Source organism: Ascaphus truei, chromosome 2 (assembly GCF_040206685.1).
Source record: "Ascaphus truei isolate aAscTru1 chromosome 2, aAscTru1.hap1, whole genome shotgun sequence".
In the NCBI taxonomy this organism is placed as follows: domain Eukaryota; kingdom Metazoa; phylum Chordata; class Amphibia; order Anura; family Ascaphidae; genus Ascaphus; species Ascaphus truei.
In genome coordinates, this window is record NC_134484.1 from 34,322,431 (window position 1) to 34,346,559 (window position 24,129).

At 37.4% G+C, this 24,129-nt stretch overlaps 1 protein-coding gene across 5 annotated transcripts in view; it reads left to right on the forward strand.

The window, feature by feature from the left end:
• Positions 1 to 24,129, forward strand: part of ADCY8 (adenylate cyclase 8) — a 464,483-nt gene that overhangs the window by 364,352 nt on the left and 76,002 nt on the right. For all 5 annotated transcript variants that reach the window (XM_075582007.1, XM_075582004.1, XM_075581999.1 and 2 more), the window contains 3 exons: positions 8,395 to 8,484; positions 10,433 to 10,605; positions 23,700 to 23,781. In XM_075582007.1, the coding sequence (XP_075438122.1) occupies positions 8,395 to 8,484; positions 10,433 to 10,605; positions 23,700 to 23,781 (345 nt within the window). The remainder of the gene's footprint in view (positions 1 to 8,394; positions 8,485 to 10,432; positions 10,606 to 23,699; positions 23,782 to 24,129) is intronic.

Sequence of the window (24,129 nt, forward strand, 5' to 3'; positions counted from 1 at the left end):
TGATATTCTGTATACTGTACCTACATTAGTATATTTGGGAGCACCAAAAAAGAGCACGTATACGGTATGTTTCCCATTCTCAAAAATATTCTCATTACAGTTTTATCTTGGACATTCCTCCATATACACAATATGCACACATTTGATTACTTTAATGGATTAGGGAAAAGAGGGGGGGGGGGTGGAAAATATGGTCCTGCTCAGCTAACAAAAAGAACTTGCTGGAGTTCTTGCTATCTGAGATAGAGACTGTGAGTATATACTGTAAGAACGATCCCATGTGATGCACTCACCTCAACAAAAAAATTCAATTAAAACCTAAATAATAGTGCTAGCCGTGCTAATCTAAAGTATATCTAGATTGAATGTATTAGAGAGAAAAAATACTTATGAGTCTAGTATATTAATCTCATAGACGCAATTGCTCGCAGAACACCTGTTCATAGTCTGTGTCTATAAATACGCATCCCCCTTCCTTGAATTTTTTTGTTTTCGGATTTACTAATAAAATTTGATATTTTAAATTACTAGTGGAGGTGAGTGCATCATATGGGATCTTTCTTTCCCTATATACAGCAGGCCCCAGGCATACAACAGTTTCCGTTCTAAGGGCCCGCCGTATAGTGAAAATCGCCGGAAAGCGGAACCGACGATTTTCAGCTGTGCGCATGCGCAACCCGACAATTTCCCCCTTGTGCGCGCGCAAGCTACGTTCTGCGCACGCAAGCTACGTTCTGCGCATGCGTGCTGGCGGCAACAGCCCATTCTGCTCATGCGCGACCTCTGAGCAGACACGGCGGCTCCCTTCTCGGTCCCGCCGTATCAGCGGATCGCTTAAAAGCGGGGCGCCGAGAAGCGGGGCCTTGCTGTACTCACATTTGATTACTACTATATTGTGCCATTTAGTTGTACACTAATGTGCATATGACTGCTACTTTGCATATTTTAGAGGGGCAGAGGTTATGCATGCAGTAATCAAACATTTCAAAATATTGGTGTTAGTTTAGGTTTTAGTTTTCAAAACAAAAAAACAGCCATTTCTGTTGCTTTTTCCTAGTGTTGTTATGTAGCTCCCTTTAATAACACTTCTTAAATAGTGAGGGGTATCATGCAATGCTTAATGTAGTGTCATGTAAAGTTCACTGTGCGTACAAGTAGCTACTCATAAAATAGTTAAAAAACTCGCAAACTCCACTAAACCCAGGGAATTATGGCAAGGTAGCAGAGCCCTGTGACTATATTGATCTCAATGGCAACAATATTTAGCACAACAGCAAGAAACATAAAAATCTTATGACAACAGTATTATTTCATTTATATAACATTCTCAGTGTGCATTGTAAAATATAGTGGCACAATAAATCCCTGCCTCAAATGTATTGCAATTTAATTATTTGGTACCAACAATAAAAGCTTGTTAATGTGTGTACTAGCTGGGCTTGTTGGGAAAGATAAATTCTTTACTTGATATAGAGAATTAAAAGGCACATTTGTAGTAGCACCCAGGCATATTAGTGAAGTGCCCTTTCTGATGTTTTCATCTGAACAGTTTCCTTTCCCCCTCTTTCACCTGTACTGCTGTCTCTCACCTAAAAACCTTTCCCTCACTGCCCCTTACCTGTGGAACTCCCTCACAGTCAGTCTACGCCATGCACCTTCTGATCCTACCTTTAGGTCAAACCTTAGAACACACCTCTTAAAAGAAGCATTTCAATCTAGACTCGTTGCTACTGTCCCACATCCACAGTTGCTCTTACCAACCATTGTGGCCAAGCACTGCCATCTACTGTACTTATTCCCTAAAAAATTCCCTACTGTCCTGTACCTCTCCCAACATACCACTTAGATTGTAAGCTCTCTAGGGCAGAGGTTTCCTTTCTTATTGTTTGATTTTGTTTATAATTGTATAATTCTCTTTATTGTGTTGTCTCTTTTGTAATACAAAAGTGGGTGCTATATAAATAAATATATACATACATACACATACATTACTTAGGTTATGGTGGGTGAAAAAGGCGACACAAAACCTCCACCATTAGCATATAGCCAATAAAGAATATCACTTGTGAGTACATTCACATGTCTTAGACAGGTCTGCACCCTGCCTTTCACCATTATCACCTAGCATACATACATAGACAAAGTCCATTTACTCATACTGCTTGTATCTCTATAGACAATATATATTGTATAATCTTGTATCAGGAAGGACATCCATGGTTAAATGTGTTAATACACAAGATAATCAACATTTTGAACATGTTATGTTGTATAATAATGTATCCTCTTATGTATGCATGTACTTACATAGATAGTATGTACCTATATTTGTATTGCTATAGTTAAGACCCAGTATGCAGCCCTTTTACAGCATTATACAATTACAGTACAGGGAATATCTTACTACAGATAGGATAAGTGCATCTAGACATACAGAGGGCTTTATCCTGAACACCAAGAGAATGGGTGTTTGTCGTATACATTCTTATTGTCAATAAAAGAGAAAAAGAGACAAAATATCTGGGCACTAAAAATCTCCCTGACAAAATACAGCAACATATTTACAAAAAAATGAATTTATTGCTGTATAAAAATATTATTGATTAACATCTCCACTCCTCCACATCACTCTGTACATAAATCAAATATAACCCATAAAATCATGCAGACATTTCACTTACGATGGAGAAACACTTGAGCAATAATGCTATTGGAAATATAACTAATAGAAAGTTGCACGAGTTGACGTCTGGGGGTAACTTACCTGTGTCTGGTCAAAGATTTATGGAGATACATGCCCTAGAAAACACTTTTTTGAAAGCTTCATGGACTTTCCTTGTCAACTGTTGAGACTTGCGTTTGTTGTGTATATGAACTGAATAACCGCATATTAATTATGTAACTCTATTTGCATATATGGAATAATGGGTGCTCCAATAGTCTCGGAAATTTGTTCAATAAATCTTCATCAGGAATAACATGGAGTCATGACTTGTTCCTGCTCTATTTGCATAGCAACTTTTATAACTTGATGCTTTATGTATTAATACACATCTATGTCTATGCAGTTTTCAGACCTGATCTCGATTGGGGACATATCTTCGTGTTTTTAATTGTGGATTATTTTAGATTTATGTACAGGGCAATATGGCAGAGTGGAGATGTTAATCAATGATTTTTTTATAGAGCAATAAATAGTTTTTTTGCAGAAATATTTTCGCTGTATCTTGTCGGGGAGAATTTGAGTGCCCAGATTATTCGTTTCTTTTTCTCTACTATCTTTACCTTTGAAAAGGAGCGCCACCCTCTATTAATTATTGATTGATTCACACATCTTGATTCTCTGGGCCAATCCCCCACCGATTATAGACCTGAGGCTCTGTTTGTGGGAAGAATCTTTGAAAGATTTTTCTTATCCCTCGATTCCTTTTCTGTTTCTCAGTCTTCTTGTCAATACGTACAGTATGTTACGCATTTCAATTTCAAATTCAGAGGAAATGACAAGTAGAAAATGTTGTAAGTTCTGATACATAATTTGAGAAAGAACTTTGGTAAGTATTTTATAATGTGTGTATTTAGAGAACATTTTTTATAGAACTATTACAAGGTCTATAACTAAAAACTTTGACATATGCACAGATGTAATACATAATGAATGAGGATATCCATGTACTGTACTATAAAATGAATTATCACAGTGGCTTTTGCAGTAGAGTACAATCTATTATATACTGAACATATATTTAACAAAACTCAAATGTACTTTACTGATCAGACTCTAACACTATATTTAGATGTTTCTTCCTTCTTGAAAACTTTCATAAATGTGTATTATTGATACTTTTCCCTACAGTTCTAACCTCGAAGTGAAAGGTATTTTCAGCTTTTCCTAAACATATTAGTTTCAGCAGTACTAATAATGATTTACCGGCAAGGACTGTTCTTCATCTGCATTTATGTTCTTAATTATGTATCTGAGAAATGTATTTCTTTTGGATAAGTTTCAAAGAATGTGCAAAAATGTTGTCAGAATGGATTTTTATTATAGACTAGGACAGCGGTGCGCAAACTGGGGGGCGCTAGATTTTCTGGGGGGGGGGCGCGGCAGTTATAGAGGTCCCGCACTCTCCCCCCAGGCATTTAAATGAAATACCGGTGGACCGCGCGAGGCCTCTATAATATACTTACCTTCCAGCGACATGACGTCCTGGTAACCCGGCGTCAAATGACATAGCGGTGTCATGTGACGTCATGTTACCATGGCGACGTGATGTCACATGACTTCGCGTGTCATTTGACGCTGGGGTTGAGTAGGAGGGGCGCAAGGCGCCAATGAGAACAGGCACGGATGCGCACGGGGAAATGTTTGTGCACCCTTGGACTAGGAGATCATTCAGAAGCATAATTTCATATACATGCCATTGTGAATTATAAAACGTGGTTTTCGTTGCTCTAACTATGTTGCATAATTTATATATCATTCTTGTATAAAATATTGCAAAGGATGAAGATAAAGATGCAATTCTGACTTATTACAGTGTATGCATTATGCATGGGAAGGAAAAAGAGATAGAGGCCCCACTTCAGGATTATAAGGATTGTAACAAAAGTTGCAAAATGGCAATCAGAAAAGCAACAATTGAAAATGAAAATTAAGATCAACCCTTAGGACTTCTTCAAGAATATAAATAGCTAAAGGATTAGGAAAAATAATATAGGAACCTTTTAGTGAGATAGGCATGTAAATGAATGATATTAAGTAGAAAGCAGATGTATTAATCAAATGATTTGCCTCTGTATATACAAAAGAGGAGCCAATTGCAAACATATTACAGTAAAAGAAAGCCACAACCTTAGTGTGAACAAATATTTGGAAGAAGTGCAGAGGCCACTTGAAAATAATCAAGGTACAGTAGATAAAACTCCTGCGACTTGTGGCAGACACCCAAGATTTCTTAATAAGGTCAGCTCAGTCCTAGCCAGACCATTATATGTAATATTCAAGGACTCCATTTCTACGGGTTCAGTACAATACAATTGGCATAAAACAGGCATGGTGTTTTTATTTACAGTATGACCAGGGAGGCGCGAGTATCCCCCCCCCACCCTTTAAGCTATTTACCTGTAATGAACGAATGACGAGAGGACACAGTTTTGGAGGTATAAAGGCCGCGGCTTTGTTTATTTACAATGACAACAGGAGATAGCTACTGTCCCAGTCCGCGCCGGGAGTGCTCGGTGCTAGGTAACGCAACGGGGGGGGGGCCCGGAAGTATGTCCCGGTGACCTGCCCCCTCGCTTCAACCCGCCTAACCAGCCCCGAGCCCCTTTTGGCAGGACGAGAACCTACCCCCCCCCCCCAACTGCCGCCACCGACGGGCCTATTTAAACCCCTTAAATTAGGCCCGTACCGCCATACCCCAAATACCCAAATAACCTCTTCCAATCACTTCTGTAGGTTGTTATTCAACATGTCTGCCCCTATGTCTGTACCCTGTCCTCCCTGAACCAACTGCCTACCTCGAAGCTGAACTGTGGGTGAAGAATTACCCACCCCCCACATTGCTTCACGAATTTCCCCACCTTTCTGTTCAGCCGTTTTCGCGTCTTGTTAACTCGCCCTGGGTTCCGCGCCCCTCTCCAAACACGCCTGCAAAAGATGTCTGACCATACTATCTGAATCCCTGGCCAGAAATGGCCCTGGCCGCAGGTATACCCCCCTCTGGCCCCTTCCCTGGCCTGCCCCTGGCCACTCCTACGGCCAACCTGGTTCGGGGAGGCCACGCCCCCGATCACTGGCTGTGCCGCCCAATTGGGCTGGCCCGCTTTATAATGGTAAGAAGCTCACAACCTAGGAATTACAGACCTTTAACCTGGCATCAATAGTGCTGAAGCTACTTTTGGACAGTTATTAAGGGATAATATTTAGCATTACCTTTTGGAACGTACAATTATTAGTTGCTCCCAGCTTGGTTTCTTGAAGGATATACAGTAGATGTAGTTCGTGTTTTTCTGATAACGAACTAAAAAAGGCATTTAGTGCAATTTGCGTAATCGCGGGTGCTTATAATATCCATTTTGGAAAGTTTCATTTATGGGGTTAACGTAGTGTAAATGTCGAACTTGAGTACACTTACAGTATGATATGTTAACTCTGTACACTATCGCCTGTAGAGACACAGTAAGCCACCGCAGTTAACATATTGCAAGCTGTCTATTCCCGAACAGAAGCCACGCAGAAATGGATGTAGTTCTGGTGCAATTTATTGTGTGCAAAACAAGATCCAATTCCAAAATCGGAGCGACTGTATTTAAAACTAGCCTTTCTACATCTGCAGGTCATGCCATACTCACCCTAGTAGGGTCTTTGAGTTAGTAATTAGGAATATAGATCAAAGCAAGGCATCTACTAAGGTATTTAAAGGGTTTGGATACTGAGGCACATAGGAGGCTAGTGTAAAGCATAAAATAAATTGATGTGGTGCCAATATTTGAAACTGGATCGAGAACCGGACGAGGGAAAGTTGTCATAAATGAAACATATATTTAGATTAATTAAAGTTGTAAATGGATTGCCTTAAGTTTTAGTACTAGGGCCACTACTTTTAAACTTGTTTATCCATGACATTGGGTATAGAGACCAAGTACTCCATCTTTACTTGTAACACTAAATTATGGAAGGTTGTACAATCTAAGCAGAACTTAATTTCTGCTGAAAGATTTTGATAAACGGTACATTTTGGTAAATAAATGGCAGATAAGGTTTAATGTAAAGGTAGGGTTATGCATTTTGAAAGCAACAATGTGCATATTTATTACATTACATACTACTAGTAAATGGGAAAAAATTTGGTCAATCCTTCATAGGGAAGGATTGTAAACAGCAAGCTCAACAATAATGCTCAATGTCAGGCAGTAGTTGCAGATGCTGCCAGGATAAAATCATGCATAAAATGTAATATAAATGGAAGGGAACAGAGTATAATGTTGCTCCTGTATTTAACCTCAGCAAGACCACACCTTGAATACAAATACCGTTTGGGGCACCTCACCATAAAAATACATTATGGAATTGAAAGTGCAGAGGAGAGCCACAAGATTATTAAATGGTGGGGGGGTGGGGGGGATAGCGTCTCATTTTTTTTGGAAAAGACTATCCAAATTATTATGGTTTCAATTAGAAAAGAGACATCTAATAAGGAATATAATTATTTTTTTACAAATATATCCAAGGTTAATACAATGAACGTTCAAAAGAACTTTTCATACATAAGATCCCGTAAGATTAGAGGGTAGGAAATGTGTATAACCACAAAATAAGGGTTCTTTTCAGTAAAAGCAGTGAAAATGTGGGAAATGTTCCACATACAAACTGCACTGACAGATACAGTAGTGCTCTTTAATACAAAAAAGTTACCCATCTTTTTATAAAGGAAAGCGATACAGTGATATGCCAAATAAATTAAACACATGATGAGCATTGGTCCAGGGACATTGTGATTGTCCTTACTGGAGTGAGGAAGAAAGAATTTTCCTGTATGAGACGTAGCTGGAGAATATTTAGTTGTTTTTTTGATTTGCCTTCCTCTGGATCAATATAAATATACAAATGTATGATTATTATTAATATCGTTTATTTGTAAATAGCCAACATATTCCGCAGCGTGGTAAAGTGGGGGTATGTTAGTGGGAGTTATGTATATTACATAAACAGAATGACATACCAAATAAGGCAATCAAGCACAAACACATACAAAAGGGAATGAGGGCCCTGCTCATGAGAGCTTACACTCTGGAGCAGCTGTCCCCAGTTCCAGTCCTCAAGGACCGCTAACAGTGCAGGATTTAAGGATAGCCTCTCATTAGCACAGGTGGCCCAATCATTTTGACTGAACCACCTGTGCTAGCAGGGGTATCCGTAAAACCTGCACTGTTAGTGGTCCTTGAGGACTGGAGTTAGGGACCTTTGCTCTAGAGGGAGTAAGGGGCAATATTGGAATAGAAGTTAAAGCGTTTGCTCATTGTGGGACAGAGTATGCCTCAGGGTTGAGTATGGTCCATTCACTATCATAAATAAATGCATTACCACTGGCGCAAGTCTTAATTCAGTTCAAAGCAGCCATGTGTTGCCAACCTGTACTGTAATAATGGCGCCTACATCGGTAACTATGAATTTAAGATGAGGATCTCGTAAAGTTTGAATTTAACAGAGGTTGAACACGATGGACGTAGAGTATGTCTTTTTTCAACCTAACTTACTATTGTTGTATGTTACTTGTGTACTGTTGAACTAATGGGTTTGCCCCCCTTGTATAATGTGTTTCTAGAAACATTTAATTGGTTATGTTATTCAAAAATCATGTTAATCAAATAACCTTTCTGGTTTTGTTTTAGCTGTGGTGTGATTTTGACAAATCATTTGCCTTAAAAAACCAGACCTTCAACTCTTCAGTATCCTTCACTGACATCTGCTTCTATCCTGAGGTAATAAAACTCTCATATCGAGACCTTAACCAGTCATCATATGTTCACACATACATCCAACATGTCTACATGTGGGTAAGAAAAATGTCAGACAAAAGTTAAACATGTGGTGACATAGGTTCTTTTCAGTAAAGCACTCCAGAGAAATGCCTCCCACCCCCCCCCCCACCACCCAAAGGAATGGTGACAAATGATCTGTATTATTAACTCTCTCGAGAAGTCTCATTGAGGTGTCACACTGTGTCACTTATGTGGGATTCTTACAATGCTGTGAATGCTCAATTCGATAAAAGACAAAGAAGTGACATGAGGGATAAACTAATTAACTGCATGTATTCCACAGCAACAGAATGTTTCAGCTAATAACATGTTATTGTCATGAAGTGTACCGGAGAAATTGAACAGCTGGAAGGAAAATAAGCTTGTTTAAGCCATTCTAAAAGAGCCACGATATATAGCCAAGGACAAGGACACTTGCACATATTAAAGTTCTTTGACAGTTTAGCCTGATACGATTTTTAGAAGAGCACAGCATTATCCAAACATATATTTAGAAAAGTAAGGTAAAAGTTATACCTTTAATAGCCAAGTAGTGGTTAAAAAGAGAGTATTCTTGTTAACCACTAGTTAGCTATTAAAGGTATCACTTCTACCTTACTTTTCTTTGTCTATTCTATGGGCTAACATGGTACTATTCTCTATTTGGAACATATATTTGTCATTCTAAATAAGTATAAATGATATATACAATTATACACATACTGTAAATACTGTATGTGTATAACTATGTGTATATATATATATATATATATATTTACACACACACATAAAGTATATATTCACATATACAATGCACATTTGCATATTAAATAAAGGGGTACCGGTATGACTACCTAGGCTTAAAGCAACAGTCTCCCCTACTTGTATTTTTTAACCCCATTTTTAATACAGAATGAGGATAAGGGGATCACCCAGAGCTGATCCATGCTATATTCAGCTCTGGGGACCAGATTGGTTGATTTACTATTTGTTTCCCACTCTTCTACTTTTGAATTAAGACAAGTCAACCTTCTTACCGATGGCCATCTCACCAACCTTCTCCTTAATGGCCATCGCACCAGCCTTTTTACCGATGGCCATCTTACCAACTTTCTCACCAATGGCCATCTCACCAGCCTTCTCGCCGATGGCCATCTCACCAGCCTTCTCACCATACTCACATATGCCTCTTTGTGGTTTTTTTTTATCCCAGTGACTTGTCATTTATGCTGAGAGGATATATTCTTTATTTCAGCTGCCGAGTTTCCAATAATCAGCTATGAAATGTCTATGTTTCCCTCCTTTAATTTTTCTAACCTAACGCTTCATTAAATTCCTATGTTATAATTAAATTATGATTACATCTCTGCTGGACTAGTTCTTCATAAATATATTCTTACACAAAATATTTTGTGTTCATGTTACTTTTTACACCAACAATATGCAGCAGTGCCCTGCTGAAAATGTCAGTGACCTAATAAATCCTGATACTAATGTATACTGTCACTGGCTTCTGTCACTGGTGAGTAGCGTCAGTTTTTTCAACTACTCTATGGAGGTTATCTAGTCTTCAATATGCCTGAGAACATTTAACACAGCTGTCATTCATTCTGCAATATCTACTGTTAACCAAATTTTTCTTAGTTTCTAATATAATGAGAATGCATAAGCACGCGGATTGTATCAATATATAACGACATGAGCCTAATAGTATATTTAGATAGAAAAAAAGAATGCTAGCTAGACTAATCTGTATATAATTTTGTTTTGGTATTTTTTTCTGTAAACCCTAATAATCCATATTATGGCTTGAAATCAATGCGTGCACTAGTATATATTGATTTGTGTCTGTAACTCTAATGATTGCAGGAGTGGCTGTTAGAATTAATCATTGTTCCTTTCTGCCTAGTATTTTGTCTTCACTGGAGTTCTTGCAATGGTCACCTGTGCTGTCTTTCTACGCCTCAACTCTGTCCTGAAGCTGGCAGTACTGCTCATTATGATAGCAATATATTCACTACTAACAGAAACAATTTACACTTCTCTCTTCCTACGATATGACAATTTTCATCATAATGGGAAGTAAGTGCTGTCATCTTAAGTGAAATACCGTGCTAATCTTGATTTTTTTTATTATTATTTCTTATTATACCATGTTTTTATTTTACACCATACACAGATGCATAATAAAAGTCCTGTATGGTATGGCGCCAACACTGGGAGTCACTATGCTCTAATACAGGTTATTCCACGGAGATCCCATGTTAACTGCTCTTGACTTTGCTGGCAGTTATTGGTGCCATAACACACATCAGAGCTTAGTTAATAGTATAATTCATAACAATCTAAGAAATAAATATGAAAATATGTTTGATTTGTAAATGTAAGTATAAACCTAAATTAAATAAAAACTAGATATGTAAAAATGTATATTTAGCATCAGATAAAATGCTGATTAAGTATTGGGAACAATAAAGTACTGTCAGACTATATATTCTATATATGTGTGTGTGTGTGTGTGTGTGTGTGTTCATATAAGCCACTTTTTTTATAGATAATAGAGTATATTACCAACTGTATAGGTCTGACATACATAACTGCAGTACAATTATTTTAGCCTTAATCAATGTACAGTTGTGTGGTCACCCTTGTAATTAACAGATAAGCAATGTCTTTGATCTGCAGTTTAAGGTTTGATTAATATATGATTTAGGGGCCTTTTCCATAAGTCTTCATAAAAAAATCGCTGGGCTGTTTACGCCACCAGTTTTTTGAGCGTTGCTATCACAGTATTCAGAAAACCTCGATTACCTGTGATAGCAACATTCCAAAAACTGGCGAGTAACCGGCGACGTGATGAACGCCTCTCTCAAAAGGGCTCACTAGGCAATTTGTTCCAGCTGCAAAGAGAGCTCCATAAAGAGAGCCGCCTCTCCCTGCGCATATCTCGCCAGCAATCGCAAGATTTTAATATAAATTTTAATACTAGTGCAGATGAGCAGGGGGGCTCCGGAGCAGAACTGCGTTGATTTGAGGTCTGGGTACCCCCTGCTTCCCGAGATACAGTCTATGATATGGGGTGCCAGTATCTCCTATGCCTTTAAATGTCTTGTGTCACTTGACTGTGGGAATAAAATGCATAGGACATACCGGTACCCATAACGGGGCCTGTGTCTCAAGAAGGAGGATATCCCTGGACCTCAAATCAACGTGGTTCTGCTCTGGAGACCATCTTCTCATCGACACTAGTATTAAAATTTATATTAAAACAGCTTCATTACCTTAGCGGCTTGCCACCAAGACAATGAAGGGGGTAAAGCCCAATAGTCTGTTTCTTGAGGCAGAGGGGGTGGATGAAGGGGGAAGAAGTCCAAGGGTGGGTGTTTAGGCCAGCCTGGAAGTTTGTGGGAGGAGTTAACCGCTTCACTACCGTAGCGGTGGGAAACGCAATGGTTATGAAGGGATTAACTAGTCCCGCTACCCCCTGGAAAGCCCACCCTTGGGGCTACAACCCCCTTCACTCAATCCCTCTAACCCCAAGAAACAAAAATAAACACAACAATCCTACTACCCACCTCCTCTACCCCCAACAACCCCCTACAACATATACAGTACATTAATGGGAAAAATAACTATTATCCAGATATGGATAATAGCTCATTTGCCCATTATAAAATCAAACATTAGCCAGCCAGCATAAATAAAGTAAATAAAACTTTCTACTTACCCCTGCCATCATGAAGGGCACACTCCTCAGCATACTGCTGGTCCATGTCATCCGTTGCCAGCAAGAGTACTTAAACAAATACAATCGAATGGCCCCTATCCCCTTAATCACCTTAGCGATTAATAACCACTATAGTAATTAAGGGGTTAACCCACCCTCCCCCGATATCCATCATGGAGGCCTAACCACCCACCCCGGGCCCACTATACCCACCCTCTACCCATTGATTGGCACAGTGGTACATCATACCCATATAATATGGGCATGATAAGCCACTATAGCAGTCAATAGTCAACCTAATAAAAATCATGAAGGCCAAAAATACACAATTATAAAATAAATACACATGTACCTAAACACCCAAACAATAAAATAACTAAATAGCCTAATAGTACATATCACTAAAATGTATCTATCACCAAAACAGCAAAATAATTAAAATTATGTTATTCCAAAACATAACAATACAATTAAATAAACACCTATCCAAGCAAACTATTAAATAAATAAAAGTACTAGCAACCAATAAATTAAATAAATAAAAGCACTAGTCAACCAATCAATTAAATAAATAAAAGCACTAGCCAACCAATCAATTAAATAAATAAAAGCACTAGCCAACAAAACAATTAATTTAAAACGCTAACCAATCCTAAAATGTACTAAAAACAAGCCATTCAAATTCAAAACTATTTTATCAAACCAATAAACAGAAATAGAAAAAATACCAATCAATAAAAAACAAGCATTTGCCAAAAAATGCATTGCCTGTCACTGTATTTATCTGTACCCTAAAGGGGCACAGATTTATACATTAGCAGTCAATAGGCAATCACAAACATAAAAATAAATAAATACAATCAAAAAACCTGAAAAAATACATTTACATGTATTCAATTTTTTACTTACCTTTAGAAGTCTTAACACTGTGAATCACGGTGTATCTGCAATAAACGTCACATCCATAAAAAAAAGAGGCGGGCACAAGATATAGCGTCCAATCGGGTTGGAACTGAACCATCTGACCCTAAAATGTGACGTCACAGGCCCTATATAAGGCCTGTTCCGTCTCATTTTAGCTCAAGAAGACGTCGAGGCAACTTTCGTTGCTGGATTTACCATGGGGCACTATTGGATTACAAAAAAAGAAGAAAGAAGATTAAAGAAAAGAAGACAAGAATGACAGATGAAGATAGAAGAAGGTGACAGAAGATCAAAGAAAGAAGATTTTTTTAACCTGATGCTATTCTTCAAAGAGGATGGCGTTTTATTGCAGGTGATGACGTCGCGGGTCAAGAGCTTGCAGATATGCTGGGATTCAGAGGGGGAAGACTTCTAGAGGTAAGTAAAATATTGAATCTATGTAAATGTCTTTTTTCATTTTTTTTCATTGTATTTATTTATTTTTATGTTTGTGATTGCCCGTTGACTGGTAATGTATTATTCTGTGCCACTTTAGAGTACAGATAAATATAGTGACAGGCAATGCATTTTTTGGCAAATGCTTGTTTTGTATTGGTTGGTATTTTTTCTATTTCTTTTTATTGGTTTGTAAAATTGTTTTGAATATGGATGGCTTGATTTTAGTACATTTTAGGATTGGCTAGCTTTTTTAATTAATTAGTTGTTTTGTTGGCTTGTGGTTTAAATTAATTAATTGTTTTGTTGGCTAGTGGTTAAAATGAATCACAGCGAAAATGTACTTAAAGTGAAGCACTCCCCTTTTCCCATTTATCGATGCATGTACTGTACTGCAATCGTCATATACGTGCATAACTGATGTAAAGAACGCATTTGTAACAGGCTCTACAGTCTCCCCGCTTGCGCACAGCTTCGGTATAGGTAAGGAGCGGGTATTGCTGTTCAGGACGTGCTGACAGGTGCATGCGTGAGTTGCCGTTTGCCTATTGGGCGTTATGTCCTTACTCGTGAGTGTACTTAAAGTGAGTGTCCTGAAACCGGGGTATGCCTGTAAATGTTTTGTTGGCTAGTGCTTGTATTTCTTGAATTGATTTGTTGGCTAGTGCTTTTATTTCTTGAATTGGTTGGATAGGTGCTTCTTTAATATTATTCTTATGTTTTGGAAAAACATCATTTTTATTCTTTTGCTGTTTTTGTGATAGTTAAATGTTATTCATGTGTACTATTAGGCTTTTTAATTCTTTTATTGTTGGGGTGTTTAGGTGCTTGTGTATTTCTTTTATTATTGTGTATTTTTGGCCTTAATGATTTTTATTATGTTGACCATTGAGTGCTACTGTATAGTGGCTTATCATGCCCATATTATATGGGTGTGATATATCACTGTGCCAATCAATGGGTAGTTGGTGGGTATAGTGAGCCCGGGGTGGGTGTATAGGCCTTCCGGGTGGGTAGCGGGAGACGGGGTTAACCCCTTAATTACTATAGCAGTTATTAATTGCTAAGGTGATTAAGGGGTTAGAGGCCATTAGATTCAATTTTTTCATGTACTCTTGCTGCCCACAGAGGACATGGACCTGGAGTATGCTGATGAGGATGCCCTTCATGATGGCAGGGGTAAGTAGAACATTGTATTTACTTTATTTATGCTGGCTGGCTAATTTTTGATTTTGAAAGGGCAAATGAGTTATTATCCATCTGGATAATAGTAATTTTGCCCATTAATGTACTGTATGTGTTGTGGGGGGTTGTTGAGGGTAGAGGAGGTGGGTAGTAGGGCTTTTGTGTGTATTTTTGTTGATTGTGATTACATGGATTGGGTGAAAGAGGTAGTAGCCCCATGGATGGATGTTTAGGCCTACCTGGTGGTAGCAGGAGGGGTTAACCCCTTCATTACCTTAGCGATATTATCCTCAAAGGTAATGAAGGGTTTAACTCCACCGCCCCCCCGCAAGGCCTAAACACCTACCAAGGGCCAAATACCACCTTCACCAACCCCGCTATCCACAATAAACATAGCACTGGTAGTTAATCCCTTCATTGCCTTTGCAGTCAGCCGCTAAGGTAATGAAGATGCCTGTAAATGCATTTTTATTGCATGGGATTCATGCCGGGGGTCTCTGATGCTGATATTAATAGGTATCAGCTCGGGGGACTCCCGGCATCAATCTGGTATTTTTTGTTCTATGTCCTCTCTCACTGCCTTCTCAGCAGCTTCTCCCCAGCCTCACGCCAACTTTTCCTGGCGTGAGAATTTTGGGAGAAACTCACCATTCTAGACCCACAAGTAGCCTTGATAAACTAATCGAGGCTACTAGAATTGCACGAGTTTCAGAACCTGCTGATAAGTGACTTATGGCCGCTCACCCAGTGATCTGTTTTGGTGGTTCATGCCTTTATTGGCAACATATCAAGGCTTACAGAATAGCAGTAGGCATTTTGGGCAAAATGGCCTTGATAAGTGGGTTATGAAGGCTTATAGAATAGGCCCCATAGTCTTTCCAAAAACACAATCATATCTAGTGATCAATAGAAAAACGTGTGTCCCAATGGGAAACAAAAACAGCACTCAAAGTATTAATGCAAAAATCAAATGTATTAAAGAAAAAAACAGGCACAAAACATCCACCGTTTCTGTCCTGTATAGGACCTTCCTCAGGGGCATGCTGGAGAACACTGCCCATGAAAAACATATATACCCTCCACCAACCTGTGCAAGCAATTAGAAATAGCTGTTTATAATTAAAAAGGGATACTGTGGACGCCTGGGAGCTTCGTCATCACCGCACATCAGTCAGGCTTCACTGCAAGTCTGTTTACATCCGGCTGTCAAATGCCATTCGCATCGCGCATGCTCGTCCACGGGAGAAGCCGGCAAACACACTAGACACGTTATAAGGGGGTTGAGCTGTATATATATATACATACATATTTATATATACATATTTATATATATATAAAATAAAAAATGAATAGACGATACCGTTCTGTGGCTAAAGAAATGCTTTTATTCTTGCGAGCTTTTGAGATACATTGATCTCTTCTTAAGGTTTTTTTTAGCTTCATTCATTGTAACATCGCCGGAAGAAGAGACCAGTGTACCTCGAAAGCTCGCCAGAATAAAAGCATTTCGTTAGCCACAGAACGGTATCGTCAACACATTTTTGATTATTAAAGCTCGTCTTACACGGTACTGATACCTCTACATATATATATATATATATATACAATTAGGGACTGCGCTTGGGTGTTGTTTGATAGCACAAAATAGAGAAAAATAAAACCTAGTCAAAAACCTAATACAATATATCAATAAAGAAACTCTTACTGGTAAAAAATCAATGAAAAATAAAATAAATTGTGCATAAATGATTACACAGAGGTGTGCTGTGGACCCTCTTTGATGTGATGAATACAAACTACACAAACAGTCCTTCAAGTCCATGAAAATATCACTCCAATGCAAGGGAAAAAAGGCACTATCAGGAAAAAGGCAGCCTCCTTACAAGGGCACAACAACCTCCCTCTCCACCTGCATAGAAAAGAAGAAAAGAAAAAAGCGCCCAATCCTAGTGCATTACTGTGCAAAAATAATTTAATTTCCCAAAAAAGCTCATAAATCGAACTCACAAACATAGAAGATAAAAATGCAGTTTATGAGATTATACTCATGCTCCAAATAACAGCAAACATCCGCTCCTCTGCTCCACTGCTCTGCAGCTCCACTGTATCTGATCTAGCCCTCGTGAGTAACCGTTCAGCAGGGACTCACGACATCAGGCTCTCCACGAACTCCTTCCCTGGGAACACACCACCAGATGACTATAGTTCCCACCGGGGATGCCGGATGTGGCGGAACAGCGGCTGACGTCTCACACTCGATGTAGGGGTGACAAGCAGGTCACGGAACGACGCTAGGATATCCACAGCACACCTAGCCCTACGCGTTTCATCAGACAAGCTGATTTCATCAGGGAATGGGCTCTGGGTATACTATCAAAAGTATATATACACCCATGAGTCCAATTAGCTGTATTAGAAATCATTAGAAGGTCATGTGTAATCAATCAACTATTAAAAAGTCTAAAAATGTTATCTGTGAAATAAACATGAAAATGAAAACATAAAAACCAGTAAAATTGATATTGTAACTTAGATAATCACATAATTAATTGAAAATGAAAATAATAATAACAAATAGACTACCAAGTATTTATATGGTTTCTGATAGAAAGGCCATAAATTATATGAAGTAAATACCTGAAATCAACTGTGTGAACAGAAGAATCTATTAACTTATTGAAAATTTATTGGCTTGAAGGAGGATAGACTTGAATATGAATAAACATAATATTATTCACTGAAACATATATGCACATATTAGTGACTTTGATATAAAGATGTATAATAAGTATTGGATCTTTGGGAGATGGGTTATCACGCTACATTGATGGTTTTTTACAACCTTTGGTTAAAAGTTTGCCTTCTTTTCTGAGAGACTCTATGGATCTTTTATCCGCTATAAAAAATGTTAGTTGGAAAAAGACTTTCAGATGGGTGACATTAGACGTGATGTCACTTTATTCAATCATAGATCACGAGCAAGGGATTCGAGCAGTGGATTTTTTTCTGGATGCTTCTACATTGTCCATTTCATTACGTGCCTTTCTCTTGGATTCTATTATGTTTTTGCTCACCCACAACTATTTTTCTTTTGATGCACAATTTTATCTTCAGACACGGGGTACTGCCATGGGGACATAATTTGCCCCCTCTTATGCTAATTTGTTCATGGGTCTTTGGGAATCCACACACATTTTCGGTGTTGACAACCTTTTTCGTCATCAGATTATTTTCTATAAACGGTACATTGACGATTTGATTATGATTTGGGATGGGGATTTATTATCACTGCATGCGTTCATAGATACACTTAATACTAATTCTTTAAATCTTAAATTCTCCTACGAGGAACACATGAATCACATCAATTATTTAGATATAACTTTATTTATTGACACGACTGGCACTATTCAAACGGACATTTTTAGAAAGCCTCATTCACGTAATACTCTACTGGAAGCAGACAGTAGTCATTCAAAATCATTAATTCGAAGCATACCCAAGGCTCAATTCCTTCGATTAAGACGACTTTGTTCAAACAACGATCTATTTGAGCATCAAGCTGAGGAATTAAAAACTCGCTTTGCTCAAAGAAAATATAATCATACTGACATTGAAGCAGCATATCTCTGTGCTAAATCTACAAACAGGATTGACTTGCTGTCGAATTCGTCCGTGAAGTCTAAAAAGAAATATGAATTGGATAGGGCGACGTCGCCTCTGTTTGTCACCCAGTTTAGTCGCCAGGCTGAACAGATTCGTTCTATTATTTACAAGCATTGGGGGACCCTCACTCTTGACGAGGACCTACATAGTTCAGTTAATCAGGGTCCAGCCATTACTTTCAGGAAATCCAAATCCTTGTCTGACTATCTTTCTCCAAGTTTGTTTGACTCTAAGAAGTCTAACATATCTGTTAAATGTAAAGGTTTTTTCAAATGTGGTACTGTAAATGCTGCGTTTGTTGCTATGCGAAACCCATCAAGTCTATTCAGACTATTTATTCTAAAAAGAACTTTAGGATTTCATCCTTTATTAACTGTGACTCACAGTTTGTCATATATGTTCTCACCTGCGGCTGTGGCCAAAAGTACGTGGGCCGCACTATACGCCCTGTTAAAACCAGAATTATGGAGCATATACGTTCCATTAAAAGAAAAGATTCAATGTTACCAGTTTCAAAACATTTTATTGACTGTCCTCATGGAGGTCTATCAAACTTCCATTTTTCCGCTGTAGAACTGGCGTCCATGCCCGTTAGAGGGGGTGATAGATTAAAACTCCTTAATCAACGGGAGATGTTTTGGATCCATTCTTTAGATACATTATCCCCTTTGGGAATCAATACGGAATGGGATCTAAAACATTTTTTATGAATAAATGTTTTATGAGTATTCATTATGATTACACCAACTATGCTTCCGTCTCATGATTCTATAAACGATTTGTTGATTTACTAGAATATTAATTATTATTATTTTTCCTTTCCTTCGCTGTTTCTGCTTCCTAGTGATTAAGAAATTAGCGATATATTTATTAAATTAAATCAATTTATTTGTTTAGTATATTTATATTTTATTTTTTCCTTGGAATCTTTAACATTTGTTTTCTTTCCTTTTTTTCTTCCTTTTTCTTCCTTTTTTCTTGTTATATATTTATTTTTTGGATTTACATTGTGTATTACATATGTTCTTTATACCTTATTTATTGTGTCTATGAGCCTGTTATGATATATAATTCATATGCCATCCTATGCTACTATAATTAAGGGGTTAATTATACATTGAATACCCATTATATATTGGACATATGTATGCTTATGGTTCCACAGTTATGATATGTATATGTTACTGATATTTCTTTTGTATGTGATTGGTCTTTTTTATTTTATATCTTACCTGTTGATTCACTTTGTGTGGATCCCTTCCATCTGAGCACTATCCCCCTTTCCTGTGTATCAGTTCACAGGGAATTTGTGTCCCGGGGGTTTGTATTCACCTGGGCACAGGTGGGCGGTGCATTTAGGGATGTTGACCATATAAGAGTGTGAATAAGACCAGTGAAACTACTCTTTGCTAAAGCGCACCATGCGAGAAACGTGTTAGAGGTTTCTTTTTTTAATTAGCTATGTCCCAATAAATAATTTGTTATTTTTTCATTATCCTCCAGTTCTCGTTCTTGTATAGTTGTGCTCCAAGTTTTTTCCTCCTGCTTACATGTATAATAAGCATGATGTGTAAATGATATGAAAGTTCAAGAGAAAAAGAACAGGAAAAAATGAAATGAAATATAACCCCCCCTGAATGGATTGAAGGGAGAGAAAGGGGACACATACCCCTACTTAATATTGATTTTTACATAAGAGAAACCTATGAAGATCCACGAATGGAAGGGAATTCCCTATGGCCTACAACATAAAAGACAAATTATAAGAAATATATATATATATATATATATATATATATATATATATATATATATATATATATATATATATATATATATATATATGAACAATGTTATAGACCAGAAGTGACAACGAGGAAAAACAGGACAATATACTACGAGAAAAGAGATAAGAATGCAGACCGGACATGTATCCCAGGTCACTAGGTGCCTCAAATCTGGCAAGATTGCACTATACAGCCAATCACACTCCACCCATCCCAAAGGAAAATATTAATTGTGAAGTGAACCTACCAAACAAGTATAGAATGAAATAGTTGTAACTAACTCTAAAAATATATATAAACCTATCAATATGAATGGATTATTAGTGATAGTGATATAATAATATAATATGTTGTGTATATATAATAAACATGTGTTGATGTGAACGAAGGAAAAAATAAAATAGTATATATAAAATTTAAATAAGATGAAACCCCACGTGGCCGAACTCAAAGGGAACATGTCTAGCATGTTCAAACCAGACCTCCGTGTTCAACCATCATGGGGAAAGGGGAACGAGAGGGGAAGGGGGAGAAGGGGTGTTTGAGATGGAATTAGACAACAGTGCTGATGTCAATACAGTCATTTAAGCCTTCTGGACTAAGTGTATTTAGTTCGTAAATCCAGTACGTTTCTCTCAAACTTAATAGTTTGTGCCTATCTCCACTCAGAAGTATAGAACTAATTGCCTCAATGCCCATAACTACCAAAGAAGATGGGACTTTATTGTGTTTAAGTTTGTAATGTCTGGACAGACTATGCATTTGTAATCCATCGTTGATATTTCGTCGATGTTCTAAAAATCGCGTGCACAGGGCTCGTTTAGTCCTTCCAATATATTGAATCCCACAGGGACACATGATCGCATATATTATAAAGGTGGACAGACAATTGATATGGCCCTTCACTTGATGTATGGATCCATTTGAATGTGATGTAATGGTATTGGATTTATTCAAATGTTTGCATGTGAGGCATCTCGAACGTTCACACAAAAAATTGCCATCTTTTATTTTAATATTAGTATTATGACTAATATTATATTTTAATCTACTAGGTGCCACAATAGATTTTATATTTCTCGCCTTCTGGAAAACCACCGGTATCCTTGGAGGTAATTTGTTTCCTATAATGGGATCACTAAGCAATATTTCCCAATGCTTATTGAGTATATTTTTTATTTTTTGAGAGGCGCAATTAAATTGTGTGTGAGAAACGTTCTGGATTTACGAACTAAATACACTTAGTCCAGAAGGCCTAAATGACTGTATTGACATCAGTACTGTTGTCTAATTCCATCTCAAACACCCCTTCTCCCCCTTCCCCTCTCGTTCCCCTTTCCCCATGCTGGTTGAACACGGAGGTCTGGTTTGAACATTCTAGACATGTTCCCTTCGATTTCAGCCACATGGGGTTTCATCTTATTTAAATTTTATATATACTATTTTCTTTTTTCCTTCGTTCACATCAACACATGTTTATTATATATACACAACATATTATATTATTATATCACAATCACTAATAATCCATTCATATTGATAGGTTTATATATATTTTTAGAGTTAGTTACAACTATTTCATTCTATACTTGTTTGGTAGGTTCACTTAACAATTAATATTTTCCTTTGGGATGGGTGGAGTGTGATTGGCTGTATAGTACAATCTTGCCAGATTTGAGGCACCTAGTGACCTGGGATACATGTCCGGTCTGCATTCTCATCTCTTTTCTCATAGTATATTTTCCTGTTTTTCCTTTTTGTCACTTCTGGTCTATCAAATTGTTCATATATATATGTAGAGGTATCAGTACCGTGTTAGCCGAGCTTCAGTAATCAAAAAATAAATAGATGATACCGTTCTGTGGCTAACGAAATGCTTTTATTTGTGCGAGCTTTCGAGATACACTGATCTCTTCTTCCGGCGATGTTACAATGAATGAAGCAAAAGGTATACTTAAAAACAGTGTCTCTTGGAATGTTATCTGTGCTGTTCCTTCCCCCGGTGTGGATGTGTTTTATGGCTAGAGGTATATATATATATATTTCTTATAATTTGTCTTTCATGTTGTAGGCCATAGGGAATTCCCTTCCATTCGTGGATCTTCATAGGTTTCTCTTAAGTACAAATCAATATTAAGTAGGGGTATGTGTCCCCTTTCTCTCCCTTCAATCCATTCAGGGGGGGTTATATTTCATTTCATTTTTTTCCTGTTCTTTTTCTCTTGAACTTTCTTATCATTTACACATCATGCTTATTATACAGTTTTATATCAAAATCACTAATATGTGCATATATCTTTCAGTGAATAATATTATGTTTACTCATATTCAAGTCTATCCTCCTTCAAGCCAATACATTTTCAATAAGTTAATAGAGTCTTCTGTTCACACAGTTGATTTCAGGTATTTACTTCATATAATTTATGGTCTTTCTATCAGAAACCATATATATAATTGGTAGTCTATTTGTTATTATTTTCATTTTCAATTAATTATGTGATTATCTAAGTTACAATATCAATTTTACTGGTTTTTATGTTTTCATTTTCATGTTTATTTCATAGATAACATTTATTAGACTTTTTAATAGTTGATTGATTACACATGACCTTCTAACGATTTCTAATACAGCTAATTGGACTCATGGGTGTATATATACTTTTGATAGTATACCCAGTGCCCATCCCCTGATGAAATCAGCTTGTCTGATGAAACGCGTAGGGCTAGGTGTGCTGTGGATATCCTTGCGTCGTTCCGTGACCTGCTTGTCACCCCTACATCGAGTGTGTGACGTCAGCCGCTGTTCCGCCACATCTGGCATCCCCGGTGGGAACTATAGTCATCTGGTGGTGTGTTCCCGGGGAAGGAGTTCGTGGAGGGCCTTATGTCGTGAGTCCCTGCTGGACGGTTACTCACGAGGGCTAGATCGGATCCGGTGGAGCTGCAGAGCAGTGGAGCAGAGGAGCGGATGTTTGCTGTTATTTGGAGCATGAGTATAATCTCATAAACTGCATTTTTATCTTCTATGTTTGTGAGTTCTATTTATGAGCTTTTTTGGGAAATTAAATTATTTTTGCACAGTAATGCACTAGGATTGGGCGCTTTTTTCCTTTTCTTTTTTCTATATATATATAGATATATATATCTATATATATCTATATATATATATTTTTAGATAGATATATTTATTTATATTTAAATTGTCATTGGCTAGAAAAAATTTATATTCTATATTACGAGTTTAAATGCAAAAACAGCAAACCTTTTAATTACTTCTTTATTTGTGAAGGCACAAATGCTGCAGGTTATTTTAAAAAGTTGAAGCAACAACATACACACTGAATTCTAAGTAATGCATTAAGAGAACTGTTAATGGAAAAATATCTGGCATGAATACAATCTATATTGTCAGATCAATAAACGTGCACTGCTGCTGTTTTATCTTTTTCCAGCACAGACTTCCTCGGGACGAAGGAAGCCTCCTTGCTACTAATGGCCATGTTTCTATTAGCTGTTTTTTATCACGGACAGCAGGTAATGCAAACATTTTCTCCAACCATTTCTTATATATATGTAATTGTCCCCTTATCCTCCCGAACCCTTGTATTAAATATAAAATCAAATATGACATTGATAAAGACTTCGGAATGAGTAAACAAAATTCATAGACTGTAGATACTAAATGACAAAGATAATGGAATATTAAACCCTCCTTCCCATCACTGTCATGAGCATAACAGAATGTTCTTTGCAAAAAAAAAGTCGGGCCTAATACAGTAATTGCTCACAAAATAAACAATGTTAAAGTGTTAATGAAACAGTAAATAATAGTTATAATACTGTACTACACAAAATAAATAGAGTTGTGTTCATTTGGAATAC